This window comes from Eleginops maclovinus, chromosome 2 (genome assembly GCF_036324505.1).
Source record: "Eleginops maclovinus isolate JMC-PN-2008 ecotype Puerto Natales chromosome 2, JC_Emac_rtc_rv5, whole genome shotgun sequence".
Lineage (NCBI taxonomy): Eukaryota > Metazoa > Chordata > Actinopteri > Perciformes > Eleginopidae > Eleginops > Eleginops maclovinus.
In genome coordinates, this window is record NC_086350.1 from 18,106,598 (window position 1) to 18,132,641 (window position 26,044).

The 26,044-nt window shown below is 42.5% G+C and overlaps 2 protein-coding genes across 6 annotated transcripts in view; both read left to right on the forward strand.

Moving 5' to 3' along the window:
- The window catches only part of dusp8a (dual specificity phosphatase 8a), a 41,949-nt gene extending 38,249 nt beyond the window's left edge, over window positions 1-3,700 (forward strand). For all 5 annotated transcript variants that reach the window (XM_063909551.1, XM_063909564.1, XM_063909556.1 and 2 more), the window contains one exon: window positions 33-3,700. In XM_063909551.1, the coding sequence (XP_063765621.1) occupies window positions 33-1,227 (1,195 nt within the window). In that variant the 3' untranslated portion in view covers window positions 1,228-3,700. The remainder of the gene's footprint in view (window positions 1-32) is intronic.
- Window positions 3,701-14,079: 10,379 nt separating this feature from the next.
- Window positions 14,080-26,044, forward strand: part of mob2a (MOB kinase activator 2a) — a 60,124-nt gene continuing 48,159 nt past the window's right edge. The window contains exon 1 of the mRNA XM_063901379.1: window positions 14,080-14,606. Coding sequence (XP_063757449.1) covers window positions 14,590-14,606 — 17 coding nt within the window. The 5' untranslated portion in view covers window positions 14,080-14,589. The remainder of the gene's footprint in view (window positions 14,607-26,044) is intronic.

The following is a 26,044-nucleotide window of genomic DNA, read 5'->3' on the forward strand; positions in this document are numbered from 1 at the left end:
CCTGTGACTGATAACTGTTTTCTTCCCTGCAGGTTTGTAAAAGACCGAAGACCATCCATATCCCCCAACTTCAACTTCCTGGGGCAGCTTTTGGAGTTTGAGAAGGGTCTGCGGATACTGCAAGCTCTATCTTCAACCTCTGATGACAAGATCTCCGAAAACAACGCCAAGCAAAGCTCAGAGGTCAACGGGGGTTTCGAGATGAACGGCCACCACAGCAACTACGACTCATCGGTGGCAGACCCGCCAGAACCCAAGCTGCCATCACCCACCTCCCTCCAGCAAGGCTTCCACGGGCTGCACCTCTCTGCAGAGAGGATAATGGACACTAATCGGCTCAAACGTTCGTTCTCCTTGGACATTAAGTCGGTCTACTCCCCTAACAGCCCCCCCTGCCCGAGCCTGGCACCCACACACTCTGAAGACGTCCCAAAGCTGTGCAAGCTGGACAGCCCCGGAACAGGCACCTCCAATGGCGTCTGCTCCCAGTCTCCCGTCCTAGACAGCCCCAACTCGGCCGGGTCCCCGTTCCCTTCACCAGGCAGCGGGGGCAGCATTGGAGGTTTGGGGTTTAGAGGAAGTGAAGGAGTCCATCGTTCTGGTTCCTCCTCGTCCCGACCCCGGAGAAAACACAAGCATTGCTCCGGCAGTTCCCCAGTCCGCTCCCAACCGCACCAGCCCCCTCAGTCCCTCAGCCTGACGCTGGACCACAAGAGCCCCAGCCCGGACGAGAACACAAAGGGCTCTCTGCTCCTCTCACTACCCTCCGTGCCCACCGTGGGCTCCGGGGCCATGTGGACCAAACACAGAGACACTGTCCAAGCCACCACTCCCGTCACTCCCGTCACCCCCACCAAAGATGCCCCCTGGCACTTTGGGGCAGTGGAGGGCGGTGAGGGAGAGATGGATCTGGGAGGAGGAGGACGGGATGGAAGGGGAGATGAATCGTCGGTGAGGTTTGGGAGCAGCTCGGCATATGTGTCGTTTGGGTGCAGCGAAGGTGTGCGGTTACGAGACAAATCCCAGAGGGAGAAGTCGCCACAGACACAAAAAGACTCCACGTCGTCGTCCAACAGCGTTCCGGCATCAGAGAAGCAGTTCAAGCGGCGCAGCTGTCAGATGGAGTTCGAGGAGGGCATCTCCGAGACGCGATCACGAGAAGAACTGGGCAAGATCGGGAAGCAGTCGAGCTTCTCTGGGAGCATGGAGATCATTGAGGTATCCTGACAGATAATGGACATTATCAGGGCTGTCCTTTGGGGGCACAAATAGACCTGGTTAGTGGGAGTGCACGTGGAGGACAAATGACGGGGGAGCAGAAGAAGCATTTTTTTGTGCTACCCTTAAAGACAGTGTTAAAGACTCCTACCAAGAGAAGGACAAATAGAGACACAAGCAGAGGGTTAAAGCAAGCGACCTGTAGAAACGCTGTATGGTGGTGAATAGCCATCCTGAACTCTCACACAAATCTGAATCAAAGTCTTGGGGAGTGTTGGGGTTAAGGGGGTGACTGTAGGTACTGAAACTCTTAATTATTCAGAGCTCTGTCACAGATAAAAAAAAAGAAACGACCCAGGTCAAGTGTCATGTTGCATCCTAACTATCTAGAATATTCCTATTTTGACGGACACAAACTTCTTGCCTGCGGTCAATTGTAGTGTGCTTCAGTGGGTGTATAGCTTGTGATTTGAACCAAGTCCCATGTTTTGCCCCTAAAGCTTCACCCCAGTATCAGAAAGCCTCAGAACCTCGCACGTCTACGTCCGCCCGGCCTGTTCCCTGTGGTTCTGCCTGCTACAAACTTCCGACAATAAAAAACAGACTCTGTAACAACACCGTCTCCTCACATCACCGCAGCACAAGGCAGAGGACGAGATCTAATGGCGGTACTGTGTCCAAAACAATGAAGGATCCTCAGCATTTGGTTGCTGAAAAGACTTTTGAAGACTTGTAGCAACTGGCAGTGCCCCCCCGGCCCCCTTAAAGCACAGTGTGTCTTTCCTGACTTTGGCTCCCTTTGTTTCCAGTGTTAACAGTGATGGGACTGAGGTTTCGGGAGGTTGGCGAGGGTTTGCTTTTAATGGCCCTTCAGCTCCGTAATAGACCCCCTCCCACTGCTCCCAGTCAACATCTATGGTCACCACTGAGCATGCACCAGAAAGGCTGACTACAGACAGACAAATACTATATATACAATATGAATATATATAGCAATTTTAATGGACTTCTAATGGAATTTTCTGTTCAGTTATAGTTTTAATTTATTGTATTGGTTCATTCTGGTAATGAGAAATAATATAATGTTTTGTGGATTTATTTCTTTTTTCTTTTTTTTGTTGAATTATTATTATTATTATTATTATTATTATTATTATTTGCTGTATGGTATTTATGAACACACACTCAAACAAATACACACATTCAACAAATTCAAGCAAGCAATATGTGCTGTGTTCCTTCTTTGGGGAGAGTGATGTATGACTTTCAAACGCACTTTTATGCTTTCTGATAAACCCGAGGAAGATACTCTGAAAAGCCAAGTACAGAGTTTTGATAGTACAAATGTAGAGCCTCTGTTTAATATGTGGAGGGTTGTACGGACATCCCACAAGAACAGAATCTATTAATCACAATCGAGGGCTCAAGCTTTAATTAAAAATCTGTTTTGTTTGACTGTGCGGACGAAGATAAAGTAACAACAGAAACTCTGATCGCTCATACAGTAAAAAAAATCTGCCAGTTTCATATGTTCTTGCATTAACAACAACTATATGCAAACAAGTGCACGCTCTTTCACATGTTTGAGATTTAAAGACTACCACCGAGGGTCCTCTCCTACCAGCACCAGTTTGTCATCATCATAGAGCATCCCACCAAAGCTGAAACCAACACACACCCTATACTGTATGCACTTACACATATATTCACACATGTAAAGCAAATAAGCCCTACACACACCCTTCTGTTCATTCTCAGGGGATCTTTCAGTGAGCCAAACCCGGCACAGGGTACAAAGCTGCTGGTACATCAGCACAATGCATGTCCGTGAAGCTCCCTCGCTTTCTCCCTATCTCACTTTCTGTCTTTTTTTTAGGCTCTTGTTTCTTATTTTCCAAAGCTCTGATAAAAACAGCGTTACAAAAACGGAAGAAAAATAGCAGCTCTTCATATCTTGAGGTAAAAGAAAGGAAAACGTTGCTCTCCTGGTGCGAGATGGTTATTTATTTATAATGTAAAATGTGTTATTTTTGCCTTTGACCCTTGATTAGCTTTTCTCTCTGGTTATCTCTGACCTTTGACCTTGAGCTGCTGCAGCTACAGTAAGTTCAGATAGATTCCTCTGTTCCCTGAGGCTCAAGCAACCTCTTCTCTCCACCCCCACCTCCCTATATTTTTAAGAAATGTTGTTAGAATTATTTATGATATGTAACAAAGATGATGCAGGCTGTCCCATTTGCTCAAATTGTTGTAATTGAAATATTATTATTATTATTATTATTATTATTATTATTATTATTATGTTGTGTAAATAGCAACTCATCTAAGAAAGCTGATGAATTTAGATGAGTTTTTAAAATAAAATCCTGATACCTTAGGCTGCTTGACGCAAAAATACCTCAGGTTCTATTGAAAGGCTTTTCCTTCCCCTGTACATGTTTTGTGAAAATGAGACAAAAATACAGACATGACAAAATACAAATTCCTCTCTGCTTCTTCTTCTTGTGTGCTTGCATGGGGGCTGAAAAGGGGGCGGGGAGGGAATCCCATCAAACAGACAAACAACACATTACGTCATCCTGAGTCCTGGAGTCCTGCTATTGATTTTGTGTTTAACCAAATCCACTCTCACAACACAACACAACCTCATTGATTTATTTTCTTTTTCAGGACTGCTTCTAAATGCTGATGGGATGGTGAATTATTTAACAGAGGATGTTTTCAAGGAACACCATCCATATCAACCAAAGTATTGCTGTTAATGTTATAAGATAGAAAAGCACCACAATGAAAAATATAATTACTTAAAAGTAAATGTCATCCAAATGAAACCCTCCTTTGTAGTACACTTATGTATGTACAAAATATCATAGAGTAAGCTAAGTGAACTAAATGAGGCTACAACCTCAACTTACCTAGTTAGGCCTACTTACTTTCTTACTGGCACTAGCTTAACTTTAGCATAGGTTAGCTTACTTAAGCTTATCAAGAGATAGCCTAGCCCTTTCCATCGAAAAGTATTAAAATCTGCCTACTTCTCATGCTCACCAATAAGGCATTTTATGTTGTAAGTTTATCCGAACAAAATGTATGAAAAAAGGACTTTGAAAAGCCAGGCTAGCAGTGTCCTCGTTTCAATCTTAGGCTATGCTAAGCTACGCTAACATGCTGATGGTAATAATTTTATGAGACTGAAATCAATGATTCATTGCTAGCAAAACTAACTTTTTTTTTTACCAACTTTACTAGGTCATTGAAAGTATTCTACATCCAAAGTGGATGTTGGCTGTAAATAACGTTTCAGAAGCTAAACAAACAAATACAAATAATTCAGTGTTAGCTCACTACTAGCTAACAGAGGAAAAATGCACGTACACCGCAGGTTGGTCACAGGTCTGTGCGTCCACTAGTACAGTCCCACAGAGACAGACCCTGGGGCACACCTTCACATATGTAATAATATAAACATACACTGTATGTATGTCTGAGAATAGAAAACCAACCTGTTGACACCTCTACTCAACGTCACCCTGTGTTTCTGTCTAATCTAAGATTGAATCAATGTCTGGTATTATCACTCTGCTTGCTCTTCTCACGCCAACCACACATACACAACTGTATTCACCCCCATGTTTTCCCCACTCCACCTCTTCCTTATTCTGCGGGCTCAGGAGTGGGAGGGAGGCTGGTGAGGGTGCACTGTTTGCCAATGATGTGATGTGTTTGAACAGTGCTTACCTCCAGGGGATGAGAGAATGAGGTGAGGTGACAGTGTGTGTATGAGATAAAGAGAAACAGGGAAAGACAAAGAGAGGTATTCGTCCCCAGAGGGCACAGAGTACACGATGTTACAAAAAAACTGTGTCCAAATCCAGCGGGGGGCCAATTCATCGAGTCCCCTCAATGGGAGTTTGACTACAAAGGCAGTTTTGGTTTCATGATGTCATGCTGGAATTTCACCTCGTGCAATCAAACAACATCTCTCAGCAAACAAAGCATCCCTCCCAAAAGCCCCACTATTTGGTTCAATCCAGCCAGAACAGCCAGCGTGTTGTTCTGGGACAGGCCAGTGAGGTAACGAGAGGCAGTATTGAAGATGGAGCAAATTCACTGAACACACACACACACATATACATTCGGATGCAAAACCAGATGGCCCTTGGCCTTTTTCAGTGAGCACAATGCCGCCTTAATGAGTGTTGCACTGAATCCAATAGGAGAAAGGCAGAGGTAATGGCATTACCAGCAAGTTCAGCTGAGTCCCTCTGCTCTTCTGCGTGTGTTTCTTTATTTTATCACCATCATGGGAATCCCCTATCAAAAGACCAGTGTGGTAATTGAATATATAGTAAATCCCACTTTCTCTCTTTCATTCTCTTTAACATGAGCGGCCTGCCTGGCATGTTGGTGTCTGAATTTGACACCTGGATCAAAACGGATAATCCTTTCACTATATGCTTCCTCTTTATGTTTGTGTGTGTGTGTGTGTGTGTGTGTGTGTGTGTGTGTGTGTGTGTGTGTGTGTGTGTGTGTGTGTGTGTGTGTGTGTGTGTGTGTGTGTGTGTGTGTGTGTGTGTGTGTGTGTGTGTGTTTGTCTTTTTTTACAAGGTGCCCTCAGCTTGTGTTATATTGATCTGCATCTAGGTAACATGCCTGTTGAAAGTCTCCTGTCCGCTTTGCTGAAGGTCTGTACTTCTATTCAGGTTTCTTGTTGCCTTTGTACTGTAAAGTGCTTTGGTTGCCCAAAATGAGCTTTTGATTCACTTCATTTATGTATTTAATGCTTCTTTACTTCACAAGCAAGTATATGGGAAGTTTAGAGTCAGAAAGCACAAAAAATGCAGATATAATGATGTAGGAATAAGTTATAAAACCTTAAAGTATTTTAGCCCTTCCTGGTCCCTCTTTGAATGGGTTTATGTTTACATGCTTGCAGGAAATAAAGTATTTGCTTAACACATGCTTAATAAATCTTATTAAAAAAGGAAGTTGCTAACAATTGGATTAAAAGACTACTAAATGTCATACGCAAAACTAAACTCCTTTTACATTTTTCAAAATACCGTATCCCTGCAGAACTGAGAAGATATTCAAATGTGTATCATATCTTTATTCCAATAGTGTTTCTATTGCAATATCGAAAAACCAGCAGTAGAACTTAGTACAGGGTATATTTGGATGATCCCCTTACCTTCTGATCCTTGCATGTTGAAACAAAGCTGAAACCAAAATGTGTATCTTTAAATTATTATCAGCCTTACTGTGAATGTTTTTCATTCATTTGCATTCCCCTTTACCTAAACAGGACAGTCCCTGTTGACCAAATGTTCAAGTATTTACTAGTGTTTAATTTACACTGGACAAAACAGACTGTACCATGATGTTATTTTGTATAAAATATGTATTTATTTTTCATTATTGAGATATGAAACGACTTACCGAGATGGAAGATTTTGGCCTAACCAACCGGTCTTATAGCCAATGTACATATGTTTATTAACCTTGTGTATGCAAATGAATGAATGGTCATGTTTTGCACAAGTGACGCTCATTCAAATAAAACTTGTGACGCATTTGGTGTGTTGCATGTGTGTAACCCTGCATGTGTGTGAGTTTGTATCCACCCTCTCACATCGGCTGATGGGTACCAGACGTGTCCATGCTGAGGGTCTGCCTGGCGCCTGCTGTCAGGCCTTCTTTATGGAAACAGTTAGGAACTGTTACGTCAGCAGGCTACGGCAACTTCTTTCTATCTCTCTCTTTCTCTCTCTTCTTTTCCATTCTCACACTTGTGCACAAACATCCAGATTGCACTCACACGCAAACACGCTATTGCACAGAACATGCCCACTCTCTCTCTTTCTGCGTGTCCCTTTCACACACTTTCATCCTAACTCAGTGCACACTTTTGCTGCTCAAAAGTTGCGTCAGCACAGCATTCCACACTTTTCCACACGTCACAAGGACCTTTTTTTTCCATGGAAAACTCTTGTCCTTATATAACCCTGGAGTCTGGCAGCCTTGCCATCCTAGTAATTCTCTCTGTCTGTTACCCTAGTTTTAACCTCTCTCTCATCCCTATCCATCTCTCACGCAAGAGGGCAAAAACCTGAGCTCTGTGAGCTGGGAGGCCGGGCAGCCTGCGGTACTTCCCTTCTCCTCTATGCCAGGCCAACAACAGCCTTGGTACAAACATATGTGTCCAATGTTCTCTTCCTGATGCTGCCCCTTGTTAACAATTAATGTGTCCCTCTTCATTTCAACATGAATTACAACTCACCGCAGTGAAATGAGCTGAATAAATAAAGGCAGGCAGATCATTAGTGTGTTTCTGCAGCAGCAGGCAAGTGTGTGTGTGTGTGTGTGTGTGTGTGTGTGTGTGTGTGTGTGTGTGTGTGTGTGTGTGTGTGTGTGTGTGTGTGTGTGTGTGTGTGTGTGTGTGTGTGTGTGTGTGTGTGTGTGTGTGTGTGTGTGTGTGTGTGTGTGTGTGTGTGGTAAAGAGGAACCCTGGCTGGCTCTGAGGCTCAGCAGGCCTCAGGTAATCTAACTTAATACAGTTAGTGTTGTCATGGCCACCTGCGTATTACACACCGCAGCATTACATCGAGACAAGAGGGGGTGTCTAGACTGGCAAATCACTGGAAAACAAAGGAAGGCTGCAAGGGGCACACTGTGCTGTCTGGAGCCTTGATATGCTCAACAACAGAAGGGCTCAGAAACAGTTCGCAATAAAAGCTGGTGGATTTGAGGTTCAATATAGTTCATAAATGCAGAGGTGATGAGTGGTTGATGTGTGCACAGACACCAGAGAGCAGACAGATTGGGATTACTCAGGTGTTGTGTAACTGACTGCTGCCACCTACTGCTGGCTCCTGGTCAAACTCAGCTGCTTTTGTTTGTCCCCTGACAGAAAGGTGAGAGGTGATCGATACTTTTGTTCCACCATTGAAGCCAACAGCAGATAGAATGTGCATCAGTCCTCGGGTTTCGCTTAGCGTCTGTTTTCAGCAACGAAAACTAGATGAATGGACAAAAAGAAAAAGGTGGAAAAGGAGAAAGTACCCTTCATTTCCTCTCTGTGTTGCATGTTACAGCGAGGCAGCCCCTCTTCACTGTCAATGAGTGTGTTTGTGTGTGTGCATGTGTGTGCCTGCATGTTTAAAGTGCTGACTAAAGCAGCTGCGGGTGCTGACATCTGCCTCTGTCTTTCTAATGGTGTAACAAACTGCAACCCTCTCTCTCAGCATCAGCCCCATCAGCACTCTCTGCCCAGGTCCAAACCCTGTCAATGAATAAACACACACACACACACACACACACACACACACACACACACACACACACACACACACACACACACACACACACACACACACACACACACTCACACACTGTTTCTGCCACTGTAGACAGCAACACTGAGCATATCCCATATCTCAGCGTCTGCACCTCCAAAACCACATCCCCGACCACCACCGAAGAAGAGGATGCTTCAGGTGGCAGTGGTGCTGAAGGTCAGACACTGCCTCATTTCTCAAAAAGAGCCACGCCACTATGAGATCTAGACTAATAACAGGTTTGGTTTTGACACATGCGTTAGTGTTAATTGTTTCCCCTCAGGTTGTTCCAACATTTAAAAACATTTAACCGTCTTACACATCCAAAGACGGTTGAGTAACATCACTGTCCCTTGCTCAGTGTGTAGAAAAACTTCTTTAATGCGCTCTTGTTTAATTAAATTCTTACTTTTGTCAGTTGAAGGTAATGTACTGAATATATAATTTAAATTGCCATTTATTTAAAATGTCGTTCCTGGCATTGACCTTGAAAGTATTTGTGACTGAATGAGTAATGCAAAACTTCAATCTGTGGACAACTTTAGAGAATACTGTTTTTTTTAGTAATGAAACTTACTTTTGGAAGTATTTATTGGTGATACTTTTGTTATAAGCTGATGACGTTTCATAACTTTGTATATTTATTTTAAAATGTATTAAAAGACTTCAACATTATCCATTGACCATTTCCCTCTCTCAAACCTATACATACTTTAAAAGATAGCAAACTACAAAGGGATTTGTCTCATTTTGAGTTTTGAGTATTTGTAATCACAAAACACTATTACACCTTATCAAGCCAACAATCATTTTCTGTAAACCCAGTCCCATAACGATGAGTGGTGATTGGGACTGGGTTAACAGAGACAAACACACGATGACTTGTATGTTGCTGAGACAGAGACTGAATCTCACACAGCAGAGCGCTGCTGCTGACAGAGTCTGTGGCTGCGGCTCTGTTATCATTCCTCCTCTCTACCCATGACCTCACAGCCACATGCAAGCTATTTCTGTGGAGTTGCTTCTGGCACAAAATGACTTCATGTCTGATTTTCTTGAAACATAAAGGGTGGGGGCTGTATAACTGTGCATGGAAACTGTACTGTATTAAAACAGGATGCTTCACTCTAAAGCAGAATTCTGTAGTTGTTTTGGGTCTGATGCATCCAAGGCCGCACTGTTCCCCTTTTTTACTTGAACTTCCCTGTTTGAAGTTAACATTTGTCTTAGTGCCTTTGGTCTACCAATCCTTCTGGTTTACTTTCCTTTTCTTACATGTTTTGCATCTCCTCTTTCCTTCTCTAAGACAGGAGTGATGGAGCCAGGTAGGTTTGCAGACATGAGTAATGTTCCTGAGACTGACTCATACACCAAGACATCAGCCGTCAGCGTGGAGCCAGCAATGACACAAGCACACACACACACACATTATATGCTGAATCGACACAGACTTGGCGGTGCCGACAATATGAAACCCAGTCATGCAAGTGGCCATTATCAGCACCTTATATTATGTGATCATACTTGAGACTGAAAATGAATTCATCAGTGATGAGATCAGACTGCTAACAGTAAACAGGTCTGTGAAACCAATACACGCACACATGACACACACACACACACATAGTGGCTAATTGAGAGTTAATTATCATAATCTCACATTTGTTAAGGTAACGTACAAAACTTGAGTGTTTTTTCTGCCATTTGATTTTGCAATAAAAGTTCCAATCAAAATATTGTTTTAGTTTTATAAGGACATTAAAATCCTTTGAAAGCATCAAAACAAATGTCACATCTGTGTAATTTATGTCAACACACACACCCAGTCCTCATTGCACCTATTAAACATTTATTATTCATGCAGGAGTAATGTGAGGTGTCTCCGTTTTAATGCCTCCTAATGGCTTTTTGAGTTACCGCTGCCAGCTATGAATAAATCATATCAGTCATGGGGAAGGCAGCCAGTACCACGTTCACCGTGGAAGCACTGAGACGATCCATAGGTGTGTGTGTGTGTGTGTGTGTGTGTGTGTGTGTGTGTGTGTGTGTGTGTGTGTGTGTGTGTGTGTGTGTGTGTGTGTGTGTGTGTGTGTGTGTGTGTGTGTGTGTGTGTGTGTGTGTGTGAGCGTGCGTGCGTGCATGCATGCGTGTGTCCACGGATATGTTTTGAGCTTTTTTTTCACATTTCACATTTATTTTAGATGTTGCAGTTTAAAGGCCCTGGTGTTGCTCATGCTGGCTCCTGATCTTATTTGGACACTTAGATTGAATTAAGCCTTTATTAATTAAGATGAATGGGTCCACCTACGCTTTGAAAAAAGGCCTATTGTTATTGTATACATTGCAATCATAACATGAAACCCATAACAACACAAACACCCTCAAGCTTCAGCAACTATCAGTCTCACTTATTTGAATATAACAAGTTTTACAATGATAGTATCTATACTGAAAGTCTATCAGATTGTTGTTGAGTTGTTTTTAGTTCAGGATGGACTGACGTAGATCCCTCTCCTGTAATGCGCTGACTGTGATGCTGTGGAATGGGAACATATCGACCCCTGGATGGCTCAGTATTGACGGGTGGATAGATTTCAGGAAGTGACCTTGGCTAACTCAGACGAGCACCTGACCAGAGCCCTGGCTCATTTTCCCACAGAGCACATCTCTGGCTCCAGCCGGACCTCTGAAAACACCCTGCAGGGCGTATCCTTATGAGAGGTAAACATAATTTCCTGGACTCATCTTAGGTCAATGCAGACTGAGTAGAGGTCATGATTTGGTGAGTGGAGTGTGTGATAATGAGTTAATGGATGAAGGGTGACATTGACTGTAACTGTTGACTGTAAAAGGCCATATCAAGTAAGCTAGAAACCAACCTTTTTCTAGTGTGCCACTACAAAAGAGACAATAGCTTTTAATTTTCAAGGACAAACAGCCACAGGTCATACTATCAAGACATCACGACTGATGTCTCTGCCTGGCTTGATTTTGAATTTCAAAGATGTACACTCTTTAAAAAATAATGAAATACAAGTGAAATAAATCATTTAAATACTAATAACTACAAAAATCCATTAACTCTCAATATAAAAACACTAAAAATGTTATTATAATATTAACACTGACCATACTGACATCATCACCCTCATCATCATTAAACACCCTCTTCTCTCTGAAATGTCTGCTTTCATCCCAGTTTTCCCAAAATACGTTCTAATGAGTTTTAAAGGGATTTTCATAGGTCATTATTGTTTTGTTTTTTTAAGTCGATTCAAGTACCTGGTTACCTGAGCAAATTTAAACAACAGTATCTGAAAGGCAAGATTTGATTTCATAGAAAGAGAACAAAAAGCTGATGGTGTCAAAAGCAGTGTTTTTTTTTTTTTACAAAGTTGTGTAGTTATAACGATGCAAATGAATGCAAAATATATTTTAATTGTTTCATTTCAAGCCTTTTTTTAAACATGTCTTTACTGTAGGCACTATATACAAATATGATGTTTATAATTTGAATGAAGAAACCCATGAAAATGGTCATGCTGTCACTCCTTAAATCCATCACAGAATAAAGAAAGAACAAGTGTGATGAAAGGTTTCTTTTTTTTTATCCCTGATTGGAAGACAACTTCCGCTGCTGATTCTGTAGCAGTTGAGTCTTATAACATAACTGCGTAAGAACTGTAAAACTGGAATTTATGCAGGACTACCTTCTGCAGCTGGGCTGGTGTCAACAAGCATCCCACACCGCCCCCGCGTGGCTCTACAGAGCATTACACAATGCTTGAATATTCCCCCAGCTTTCTGTCAATCATCTCTATGACTCCGCCTCTCCGTTAACTGATTGGAGGCCAGCAGTGTCGACGAGCCAATCATGTGGCTCTGCCTCTTGTTAACAGGGCTCCTGTTCTGAATGCCCTCTCTGTCACCTGTGTGCTTCTGTTATTTATAGAAACCCAACGATGGTGAGTGGAGGAATGGAGGAGAAAAAGGGAGGAGAGGGTGAGACACAAAAATAAGAGGAGAGCATTGTTAGAACCCGATGACGACCATATGTCACGCTCTAATGGTCTTTCAGAGAGAAGCAGACAGGCAGAAATGAGACCAGTCATTTCTGCAGGGCAGAGTACATATTGATCCCACCTTTTGCAAATTGCATCTGTCTGATTGATGGTTTTCCTAAAGGGGAAAATCTGTGAAAGACAAGGGGGGATGGAAGAAGGGAAAGAGATTTGAAAAGCTATAAAAAATAAATGGTCAAGTGCTGAGGTTAAGACTTAGGTAGGCTACATGATGAATCATATGAAGTCAAATATTCATATACCTAAATAAAACTCCTAAATTGAAAAAAACACAAACCTTGAAGACTTTAAGATCGCTTGGCTAATAATGTGTCAGAAAAAAGTGAAAAATGCCCATCACAATTTCAATTTACTCAATGTTTCTTTAAATATCTTGTTTTGTTCATCCTAGTGGCCAAACATTTTACAGTCATATAAATACCAGAGAAAGGCGGATTAGTTTAGTTTGGAATCAAAATTAGCTTGATCAATTAATAAACAGTTTCAGAATATATTTCAGGTTACAGGCTGTTAAAACATTTAGACCAGTAAAGCAAAACAAGTGGCAGCTGTTTGAATTACTGAAACTGATTTTCTGCTGATCAAATGTCATCTTGCCTGGCTTAATTAAGCGTGGAATAGGAAGCAGGTCAACAGTTAAGTAAAGTGAAGACATAAAAGCAGTCCCCTCTGGCTCTGGACAGTCGGTGCCTAGGAACAAGCAGAGCAGTATAGCTGACAGTTTCCTGTAATAATTTAGCCAGTGATACATTGGTCATTAATGTAACTGCTCTGCCTGTCCAGGTTCACAGTGAGAGGTCAGTGCACATAAATGCCTCCCTGTTGAGATGTATAGCCTCCAATGTCCTTTCTCTTGTTAAGTGTGGAGGGTTGTTCTATTTTATACGTTATACAATTGAAAACTACAGCAGGCTCAACAATTCAAGACAGGGACGGATTTACTGTTGGACCTTGGTCATAAAAATGCGCTGACCCCAGCAGCCATGGCAGCTTTAATAAATGTCCACAGAATCTGAGACCTGCCATTGTATAAAATGGTAAAAGATGAAGCAGGTTTTTATAAAACAGTGGTTCCCAGTAGACCCCTTAAAACAAAGCAATATCTAGCCATACGTGCATACCTGATTATGGCTATTGAGTGGCCATAAATATGTGTTTTTTCTTCCAATTTATATATGATTTGATTTTTTAGGATATTGTTTCTAATCATTGCTGCAATGGTTCGTTACATTTTGGAACCCTTTATTACTCCGACGTCAGGCACCACTGCTCTAGAATAAGATGACAATTGATATGCTATAAACAATAAGACTATGGTATGACAACAGGTGATCATCTTCACATTAACGTGTTAGAGAACTGATTTCTACGTGACATGCGTTTTACGCACAGGAGAGACAGAGTGGGTCGGGTCTGTGTTTACTTCCGCACTCCGATTTAGACTCGGCTCAGAAAGCAGCAGCTCCAGTGGAGGTTCAGGCTGTCAGCTAGCACAGTAGCCATACAAGGCTTCATGACAGAGGTTACCGAGTTGACCAGCGGCATCCCAACAGACAAGCCCCTCTCGTCGCCACTGCACACTGGACACCAGGCAGACCCACACCGCTGCCCCGCTCTCCTCAGCTCGCCTTCGTGCTCAAAGTCAGTCAATGCTGCGATCCCGCTACCAGCTAGCAGACTGATCTGACTGTGTTATACTGCCGCTTCATGATCCAAGCCAGCTGAGGATCAAAACAAGGACAATCGCTCAAAGTTTAAGCGGCGTTTCTATTTGACCGGCCAGGATCCCGCAGCTGGGAGACACACGGGCCCCGGGGAGAGCGACGGGACTCGGGGGCCAGACAATCAGAGCAGCGAGGGTGGTGACTGGATAAACTAGGGGGTCGCCTCCAGCTCCTGGTGGATTCATCCCCTGCCAGCTAACGTTAGCTAAGCTAGCTACAAACAGCGCCATGGATTGGTTAATGGGGTGAGTACAGACAGCTAGCGTGCCTAGCTTTACCCTCCTCTGTCAGGTGAACTGCGCAGTGTTTCTGGGGCTGGCTGCAAATACAACACATTGTGTCTGACACCACCACAGTCAGCACTACACAGGTGCACTGTCGTGTCCAATATTGACACATTTAAACTTTAACACGTTAATATGGACACAGGCGGGTAGCATTTTGCCTAGCTTAGCTTAGCTCTGAGATGCTAGCTTGGTAGCAAAGCTGGCAACGGTCTCATCCCTGACCGTGAGCCAGCCTCCTATTACCCCGGGCCAGGCGGTATTTTTGGGCATCTCTATGGCCTGCAGCGATCTAGCCAAAGGTGGCAGCGCCCAGATTAGGTTGTGAGAACATCTCTGTAAACGGCAGTTTGCTGAACAGGGAGACTATTTATAGGAATGATTAACACAGCAAAGGGGCTAATGTTAGCAGCCTGTCAGTCTTGCTAACGCGGCTATGCCCGGGTTCAGTTTATATCCTGTGCAAGGTGCACGGGACCCACTGTTAGCAGCCATGCTAATTTAAGGCTACCTAATGTGCTGCCTTTGGGACACAGCAGGGTGTCAACCAGCTCATTGATGCAGGATGCAGCTCCCATACTTGTGAGATAGGTACACTGGTGGAAAATAAATAAAGGTTGATGGCAATGATTAATTAAATGAAACACATTATATATGTGACTAAGTCGAGATGCACAGTACAGTAATTTTAGGAATTGTGTATTCTTTGTATTGATGGTGCAAGTGACACCAGACAGACGTTGATGGTGCTGACTGGAGTCATGTTTTTTTGTGAGATCTGGTGGCCACTACTAATAGATGAGACAGATCTGATTAACAGCCAGACACCAAAGCTATTATCACTGCAGTCAGGATTAACATCAGTGTCCAGCCCAGTCTGCTATCGAAGAACTCAGATTTGTTATCTTACATTTACTTAAGTATTTGCTATGCAAACATAGAGCTATAGATTGTCTGGTTTGAACCTGGGTCATATTTGTCTTTACATAAAGGAGATTGACTCAATGAAATCCCTAACCAAGGTGGATGTATTTATATTTCTAAACACCTTCATGCAGATAGGTAAACTGAAACACAATGGAATCAGATGTCTTTAAAAAAACAAAAACAAAAAACACCTCAGGTCTTGGTTTTGACCTGCAGAGAAATTTCTGTTGCTTTGAGATTTTTCTTTTTGCTGACAGGTTATCAAGTTGACTGGCTGGCTGGTCACAGAACTTGGAGAGCAGATTAGGGCCAAGAAGGGCTTGTTATCAGGGGTGTTCCTTCTTCACATCGTGACATTTTGGCTTATAGATAACGATGCAGTCCCTCTATAACCCCAACTAGAGCACTGACGTTTACTAACTATTATCTTTGGTCCGTCTGTCTGCCAATTCATTAAAAAGAAAATACTTCCATGAAAAATGGTCGAACATGAGTTTAGGTTCCCGGAAGACACCAAATACTTTTTGGTATTTGTAATCATGCCCTATTTCACTGAAACTGTCATAATCTTGAGACCATTATGCAGAACTGCACAATTATTTTAAGCTGCAACTTTGCAGCGTTTTAGTAGACGTGTTTACTCAATGAAGGCTTTCTTCTAAATGTGTCTAAACCGACATTGGTTTTCCTAGTTTTAGTGACTGGTTCTTGCTTTGACTTGTCTGAAGTTGCATCAGTTTTAAATTAGATGTATAGACCTAAGTCTTCACCTCCTCTTCCCTTTTCCCTTCAGTCACTCACATGAAATAATGATACTTTTTGGCCCAAACAGTTGGTGCTGTCAGACCTAAACTGGTTTGCTTAGTGATCTGTTAGGAATTCAAAAGCAACACCCAGTCATGTGTTGGTGTAAAATGAAGTAAGGAAATCGAAAAACCACATTCAATACAATGTTAGAAAAGGTCTGTGTTTTATCAGGATTTTCATAGCTTTTATTAAATGTAGTTGATATTAATTCACAGCCTGGAATACAATTTTTTTTTAGAGTGGCACCCTTTTTAAAGAAGTAATTGTTTCATGTTTTGTACTGTGATGAGTCATGCTCGTATATAATCTAAATAGTTTATTCATGAAAAGTTTAGCAGGGCATCTACAACGTGCCTTTTAGATATAAAGACCTTGATCAAGACTGATGGCGTTTCTCTATGCTGAGAATTTGTGTTTATCTTCATGTTAAAGCCCCACGTTGGCTACTGTTTATAATGTTGGTAAGGTGTGTATGTGAGCTGAATGCATAGGAAGCAAGCGGGCATGCGTCCAGTGTGCGTCACTGATAGAGTGGAGTCCATGAATGAGTTAACCAAGCGTGTAATCACTCTGACTTCAGACCCAGGGTGAAGGACGCCACAGCCGGGACCAAAAGAGGGAAGAAGAGAAGAGAGGGAGAGGATGATGGAAGAATTGGGTGGTGAAAGCAACTGATTTGGGGAGAAATATTCACAGAGAAAAAGAAAGGCGTGATGAATGGAAAAGGAGAGACTGATGAAGGAAAGGCAGGGTGATCTAAAGGGATGGAGGAATCAGAGACTGTGTTTTTGACCGATGGAGGAAGTGGATAATTTGATGAAATGGTTGATTAGGGAGAAAACTGGAGGAAATCAGCAGTTGGGGGGAATGGGTGGAGTAGATGATAGGAAGGATGAAGCTCCACAGGGAATCAAATGGAGGTCATAGCAGATGACGGCCTACAAATGGTAGATAGAATTAGAAAAGGAGATATAGAGAAAATTATATTGGGGCTCGCATGGTTTTTTTTCTTTTAGGCACTTCAACAAGAAGCTACAAAAAAAAACTATTATTCGTGTATGTCACCTATGGGCTTGCCCTTAAATGTGTGTGCAATCTACATTCAGTATATCTGTTTATGTACTTTGGACAGAGTGCCTTATTTGAGAGCCTAATGTCCTCATCTGTCCAAATTCAGAGTCAGACTGGACGTTAAATCACTGGAGAGATACGAGAAGCCTAAATGTGCCTTTCCCTGCTGGGCATAATGGGCAGGCTCTGACAGATGTTTAATCCCTTTGCTTTTGAGTGATGGATTGGTAATGCTGAACGATGAGCGAGAGAATGGAAACTAAAGCGGCTAAGTGGAGCGCCGCTTTAGTCTGCCTGACCTGAACAAGAGCAGATTTAATGTACTGTACACTTAGCTCGCACGGCATCACCTGTGACTTAATGGTGTTCAGGCAGGGTATCATTGTCCTGCATCATTGAAATAATGCAAGTAATTGTACAAAAGATTCCAGTAATAAAGGGCTTCTTGTATCGTCTCATCTTTTTGGTGACACATTTTGGGAATTTTCATCATGTTCTCGTATTTGAGAAGTAAATCTTTGTTTTGAATACCGGTATGTTTTTTTCAGGAGATAAGTAAGTATAACCACAGCTGGGTATTGAGTTTTCTATGTATTTTGGTATAGGTATCGTATTGTGACCATATCCGCAATTAAAAGACATCTTCATTCAAATGTTTTCTGTTTTGAATCACGTGAAAATGCCTTTGAACACGTCTGCAGTTGAGAATGCATAGAAACCATCACCACAAGCTGAACTTCCTCCACAGTGAGGGATGTATGTCTAGTTCACTTTGGCTCTCACTCAATAAGTGAAGTGAAGAAGTGTGTAATGTTTAACATTAGCTATTTACTCGGTTCATTGAACATTCAGGTGGTAATGCAACTGTTTTGTGGTCTATGAATTTCGTGCGTAGGTTTCAAAACTCTCATGACTCCAGCAGTTAGAAAGATTCCATATGAAGTACAGCATAATGCATATTTAACTTCGACATCATGAAGGGATCTCCACATGCTTTATAGAGACTATTCCTCAGTTTCCAAATAAACCATCTTAATGGTCAGATGGTTTTTGGCCACAGTTTTCTATTCTATAAATAGAATAGTGAAGAGGGTGGATCACATCTGGCACCCAGGGCTGCTGCAAAACATTCCCAAGGCATACAACTGCAAACACTGCGCTTATGGATAAGTTTGCTGTCTATTGAGCAATTATTATGTTTGTAATATTCAAGTTAACTCTATGTCCAGCTAGCATCTTGTTCATATCAACAATCGATCAGCCACAAGGGAAGTATAGGATTAAGCGACACTCAGAATACCAAATTCTATGGGGAAAAAAGGTAACTTTCAGCTACATAGATGAGATATTGAAAATAAATGTTTGCAAATAGATACCACTTAAGTATGACTAAATTATGCAACACCCCCCAGTGTTTCCATGCTGAGGCTGACATAACCTTTTTAAATGTCAATATGCAGTAGGGCAAAATACTCCATGTCTGATAGGAAGCGCAGTGGCCCTACCTAACTAAATTCATAGCAACCATATTTCAGTAAAATGATCAAAGGAAATGATGTCTTTCAATCATATTTTGAAAAACAATTCAGAAATGTCTGTATTTGCATGTCAACAATCTCAAAATACTGTCCTTAACCCAAGCATAAAAAACTCTGCGGCATCATTTTGGGTCAGGTGGGGTTGATGTTTCATTCTGAGTGCGTGTTTGAGTGCTTTCAAGCTTCTCTGTATATATGTAGATGTTGTCCTCAAGCAACCCCATTGCCTTATTTGCTTATGCACCACACACACACACACACACACACACACACACACACACACACACACACACACACACACACACACACACACTATTGCAAACAGTCCCAGGCCCAGGTGGCTGTTTCCGCTGCTCACTCCGCAGATGCGATGCTGATAATAGGCTGTGACAGAGGAGCAGACATCATCCTAAAGAAGTCACCTGCTTAGGAACTGAAACTAACCCACACTGTCAGACCGTCACATGGTGTAGACCTGGACCAAGTATGACTTTGCTGTCTTAATTTCAAGCATTACTATCACCCACAGAGTCTCTCACTGTTCTGTTTTAAGGGCTAATCTGAGGGCAGAGTCAGCTCAGCAAAGGGTCTCCGTGTCTGCCAGGGAAAAAGCTCTGAATTGGCTTCTTACTGTTCCAGGGAAACAGGCTTCTGTTGGCACTCCATGTGTCTGAGCCCAAAGTTAGGATAACTCTCTATTAGGTATCAATTTATTATGTCTGGCACTAAAGTTGCTTTATGACTACACTTCCGGGGCAACCTAGGCCAAGATTTTTAAGACCACGTAAGCCAGCCAAACTTGTAGTTGACGATGTCGTTTTACAAATTCACTTCTTTTTGTAGGTGGCAGATCGCCCAGTATGTCAACACACTTTGGGCTCACCACAGCAAGCAACCCTCCGAGAAATTAAACCCATGGCATTTGTTGTTTCGCAAAATTGACTTTCTTTGTTTGGCGGTGTTAGATGCATAACTTATTCATAAACAGTTTCAAATGTCAATAATGGAGATGAGTGTTGATCAAGCCGTCCCCACATCTGTGGAGGCCTGAGCTTCTCTGTTCTCAATAGATCCTTAGTTTCCCAAAAAGGGTTTTTCACAATGGTGGTATCACTCATGGGTCTAGAAAAATATGAACCCTGTTAGGGGGAAAATTAACCCAAAGGGGTTTCCTGTAATAACTACTACTGTACCTTTTTTTTCTGAAGTCTTTTTACAGTGCCTAAGAAAAATGAACATCTGTCACATTAGTAATTTTGCTATGTGAGATTGTGAATATTGAAATAATAGATTGCCCACATCAGTTTATGTACAATGGAAGAACAGAGGAAACTCAAACGATGCGATTCAGTTGGTTCAACAACAACATTTGAATCAGTATTTTTATGCAGGGGTTTTCTATCGAATTGCAATCAATTTTACAGAGATTAATATTTCTCTCATTGACTTATGTGCCTCAGTTTCCGATTTAATGCAGCTGGGGCTTTGCTTTTGGCTCCCCAGCATGCTTCTGGCTATTCTTCCCTGATGGGTTGCTGTGCTGAGGGATTGGCTGAATGACAAGAAGGCTAGTTGGTTTGTTTACTCCCCAGAAAGGGCAGCTTATTCACTTTCAGCCCTCCAACTCACTCTGTCGTTCCCTCTCTGGCTCGGTTTGTTTCGCTCACTCCCCCCTTTCTCCCAGGATGCTGATGTGCAGAGACTGTTGCTTGCTTGCATGACTTGCTGGACTGTTCAGCTGGCAGTGTTGAACAGACCCTGGGTTGCCTCAGCTCTCTTTGATAAATGTTTAACAGCGAGGGGCTAGCAGGGTGTTAAGAGCCTAAAACAAACACATCCTCCGCTCCCATCCTTGATATCAGTGCCTTTTTTTTTCACTTTTCCGGGCAACGGTAGCAGATTCCTCCTCTTCCCCAGTAGCACAACAGAACCAAAAGTGAGCAGAGGGGTCATTGCTACGCTGTAAAAGCTCAGCTGTCATAGTTTGGAGGTGTCTTCGGGTTTCACAGGAAGATGATACCTAAAGCAATTTAGCAACAACCATGACCAACAGCTTCACCAGGGGGGAGTGTGTCTTATCGATACAGAAATAACTACAGTGTTTTCCCTTTTTTAAATAACCTAAAACAAAAAATCAACTCAAGGATTAGTTGGTTAAAGGATTGCCCCTTCATGTTGCAGTTTTGACCCAGCTGGTGTCTGGAGGAAAGGTTGTAGTGAATTGTCTGTGAGCCCTCCTTAAGCTTGAAGGCACAATGCTGTAGCATGGAGTGTTTCGGGACATCAGTCTGCATCATTGAGGGAGTTATAAAGGCTCTATTGAATGTCTTTTGAGGAGGCAAACAGCTTGGGTACAAGAACACACACACACACACTCCTGAGTAAAAACTGCTGTACTCTCTGGTTTGTCTCTTGAGACGCTGCTCTACATCCCTGTCTTCCCTTCCCTTTTCCTGACGCCGGGACACAGAGGCCCACAAATGAACGTGATACCAGAATGACTCTGCGGTTTGCTTTTCACTGAATATGCATAATTGGAGAATCTGCATGCGTGCCTGTGTTAAGCACTTTTGAGAGGAGTTGAGATAAAAACTCCTGCTTGGTGTGGTGTTTTTTTGCCCCTTTTCACCAGTACGTTTGAGCGAAGATGAGGTTTCCACAGCCTGAGGACAGTGCACAGTTTGAGTATGGTGCAACCTAATACTATGATGGATCAAAAGCCTGCAAATGCAACTCAACTCAATCCCTAAGTGTTGATGCATATGGTTTGGTACTTAGTTGCACAATAGCGCTCCTTGTTTATGTAATGTGACTTTATATTTGGATATAAATTCATCATCAGCTCCATTTTGTTATAGTTTTCACTTCGAGGATGTTCTGCTCATTTGGGACACACTGTTGTGTTGTTCCTGGCATGGCCTAGGGTGTCAGTATGTGTGTGTGTGTTTGTGTGTGTTTTGCCTGTATTTCTCTTGGCAGTAGAGTGGCACCATGCTGCGACTGTGTTTGCTCTTTAGTAACGCTCTGGTCAGCCCTGCCCATCGCGCACAACTGGCACTACCAGCGGATGGACGCCCTGGGGAATAGAAACAACAGGGCAGGAACAGTCACGACTAATCAGCTGCTCTCTCGCTCCCTATCTCTTATTATTCGTCAACACTGGACTTCTGGTTCCTCCAGTAGCAGGCCTGGCTGCCACAGTCCTGGGAGCAGCTACTGTTCTGTCAGAAAGTATCATACTCAGGGATCGCTGCCAGCAAGAGCTGTCTTAAGATCAGCTATAATAAGTTGAGCCCCCTCCAGCAGGGTTTAGGGCTGCTTTTACCCGCCACCCACAAGGGACACCCTTCAGAACAGTTGGATGCATTTATTTTAGGGCTGGTACAGTCTTTCAGATTCAGTTCTAGCTATAAGTTACATTTAGTGTTCTATTCATTTCCAAGCAGCTGAGACTTGTCATTATATCATCATAACTGGACAGCTTCTGAATGTAAATATGGCCAAAAATTCTCGCAGTATCATTAGACACATGGTTATAAGCCTCATTATCCCACAGAACCACAATGTGGTGTCTAATCGATTTCCGGACAGTTTTTAAATATGCTTCTCTTTAAAGCTTAATACACCTCATAAAAACAGTCTTCAGCCTTCTGAGTAGAGAAAATCTATTACAGACGAGATGAGGCGCCACCATTTTAATACTATAACCTAATTTCATCATTGGTTATTTTTCCACCAAATTTCATTCAAATCTGATCACAAGGTTTCCAGTTGTCCGGCTAACCGACATACAAATGAGACCTACAACATAACTTCCTTTTAAGCATTTGCTGGAGAGTCGGATGTGAAATGTAAAGCAAAAGAGAGGAGACGAGGTACTGGAGCAGTGCAGATTTAAAAACACCGGAGAAAAGAAAGAGCAACCAGAGGAAGAAGAGGGCAACTGATAAGGAGGAGAGCAGCAGGAGTATAAAGACAGTGCCGGTAGAGAGTGAGGGATGGAGAGAAACGATAGTGGCGATAGGTGAGATATGGAGATAAATGGGAAGAGGCGACGTGGGTCAGAGAGCTAGATTAGAAACAGCAGAGGTCTGCAATAGAGGACAGAGAAGGAGATTTACCAGCAGGGGCCCCGGGCGCTGGTGACACAGAGACAGAGATTGGGTTTGGAGCTGTGAGCGGGCTAGAGAGGAAAGAACGCCATCAGACGGAGAGCCAAACAAAAGCATTGGAGACTATTTCTGATTCCTTAAAACCAAAGTGTAGTTCGTCATTCAACCAGAACGAGATAAGACACCTTATTTGTCTTGCAGGAGAAAGCCTTTAATTATGCTTTTATTTATTTCACTGGGATGTGGTCTTGGCCGAGGCTTCGGCTGAGCTGCTAAATCTGTGTAGAGCCGGTGGGCTGCTAGCGTTGGTGTAAGCTAGCTTGGTTTGTCCTTGGTGGCTGAGGCTAGGCCGAGAGGCTGGTCTGGGCTGTAATTGGATTAGAGATCTCTGCGTTGCATCAGGCAAAGCAAACCGAGTACACACACACACACACACACACCATAGGAGCCAAGTTCATCTCAGTCCTCAATGCTGTACTCCTACTCCTTTTACGTCTTAAATGTTTTTCTTTCCTCAGCTATTTTCTTTTATCGCCTATACTCAATAACACACCCACCTCCCCCCTGGCTGTTACGTGTAGGTGTGTGCAATCTTGGATTTATGTGTATAAGCATGTTTGTGTATGTACTGATCAGCCCTGTGGATACCCTCTCTAAATGGGATTACAGGAATCATAGCAGAGCCCATGCTGAGAATAAAGGACAGGAAGAAGGAAGGGAAAAGATAGTCAGAGGTAGATAATAGTGTGAACACCCCCCTTTCGAACATGAAAATGTGAATATGCGGAAGGATGTTCTTTTTGAACTTGAAGTGACTTTCTTTTGAACACTTCCTGTTTAGCCGCTTTTAGACAGGAAGTAAAAATGATGCCTTTGGTGGTTTGCATCCTGACTGCCTCTTCTACCATAAAAAATGTTCAACCTGTCTTAACCCTCTGCTGGGTAACATCTGTGCAGAGTTGTCTTCCTTTAAAACAGCTGAGAATAACCGGAAAATAGCTCATGAGAAGTTGTACTTAATTCTTTAAACTCAGTTAGGCGTTAACTGGGTAGAGAGTATCTCTCATTGCATCAGTTTATGTCTTTGTGACTCATGTGATTTATGGGACGCTGAGGTGTTTCCCTGGATTTGAGTAGTTTACCTTATGCTCCTGTCTTTTAAGGTGCAATAAAGAAAGGAATAGGTAGGGGAAAGGTAGAATCCTAGGTCATCAACATTACCAGTAAACATTTACAGTAATCACACTCTTTACTTCCCGTTAAGAGTTGTGGAGACAGTCTTGTGCCAGGAAACAAAATGAAAGAAAAAGAAAAATGGACTTTAATTTATACAGCCTGACCTGCCAATGAAGAAAAGGTGCACTAAACGTAGTCAAACATGAGCAGGGCGTGGTGAGGTGTGGTGTTTTTTAGGTTTGTTGAGCAGGTTTAAACTAGAAGCTAACATCGCTGAAGAGAAGGAATGAAGGCAAGAGAGGTTCAGTAACCCATAGGAAGAGATGCAACAGAAACAGGATTTCCTTTGTGTGTTCTTACATGCATATGTGTGTTAACACTCTCGTAGCACATGTGGATATGGTCGAGGCGAGATATTAAACTGCTCTCAGTAAGATTAGAGGGAAACCGCGATATAAAAAGCTTAATAGCTGACAGGCCCGCACCAGCAACCATATGTTTTATATGTGTCCACTGACAACCCTGCAGTATGGCTCCAATCCGCCCTTATGGCCTGTACATTTCCTCAGTTTCCTGCCACTGTGACAGCCAAGCGAGGGGGGGGGGAATACAGGGAGTGGAGGAGAGTGTTGCTCTGATGTGGGATGATCTTAAAGGAAAGACACACTATAAATGATGCCACACACTCAAATCTATTTATTTATTCCACACATGGCAGTTATTGTAAAAATGGAACATGTACACTTTTTATAGCACATGGTGGAAAGGAGCATGGAGAAGAAAAGCCTATTTTAGCCCCTGTAACAAATGAAATAACCATTAAAAATATATTAATATTATGTATATAATATTCAGTCAATATACATATTATTTCACGGTTATACTCACAGTTGCTTACAAATACCCACAGAAAGACAAAACCAGAACACAAATGTCTACTTTATACATTTTCTTAAACTTAAAAGTGTGAATACAGCCCTTTTTTACGGCAACTACAAAGACGCACATTTGCTTTAAAGTAGTATGTGCAATCACTCCCTGATTGTACCATCCAGTGCCTATTGTAAACTGCCAACACATTAAAGCTTAATAATTATCCTCTCATTTACAGCTAAAGAAAGCTGAAAACCCTAACAGCACCTATTAACTAATTTAATTATTCACTAATATGCCACTTAAATGTCATATATAACGGGCTGATACTCAAAAAGCTAGATCTGATATTAGTGGCAATAAGAAAAATCTTTATTATATGAAGTGCAATATCGGATTAGTGCATTAGTTAAAATGCCTGTAATATTATTCTAGAGTCCTCATGATGTCCTCAAATGTCTTGGTTTTTTTCTGATTAACAATTCAAGTGTTAAAACTGCAGCACCTATCCCTCCTCTGCCTGCAGGATGCAACATCAGCAATATGCAGATCTAACACAGCCTGACTTGTGCACAGCCTTCTGCAGCCTGCTAAACATGTGATTTTGTGAGCGTGTCACAGGCCAGCTCCGGGAGGTGCTTCACATCTAAAAAAAGGATGTGGAGGAGGAGGGAGATGTATTTACGGGAAGAGTTTGACTTGAAACGAAGGCAAAGGGAGTGCAGAGAGGGAGCTGGCTTCAGGGTCGACAGATTTTTTTCCGCTGCTGGGTTAGGGTCACTTTATGGGAGCTGCTGACCGGGCCTCCCAGGAGTGAGGCAGGACAGCTCAAGGCTGGACACAACACAACAACACAACAGAGGATTGACCCCTATAAGGCCTCTGATATCCCCTT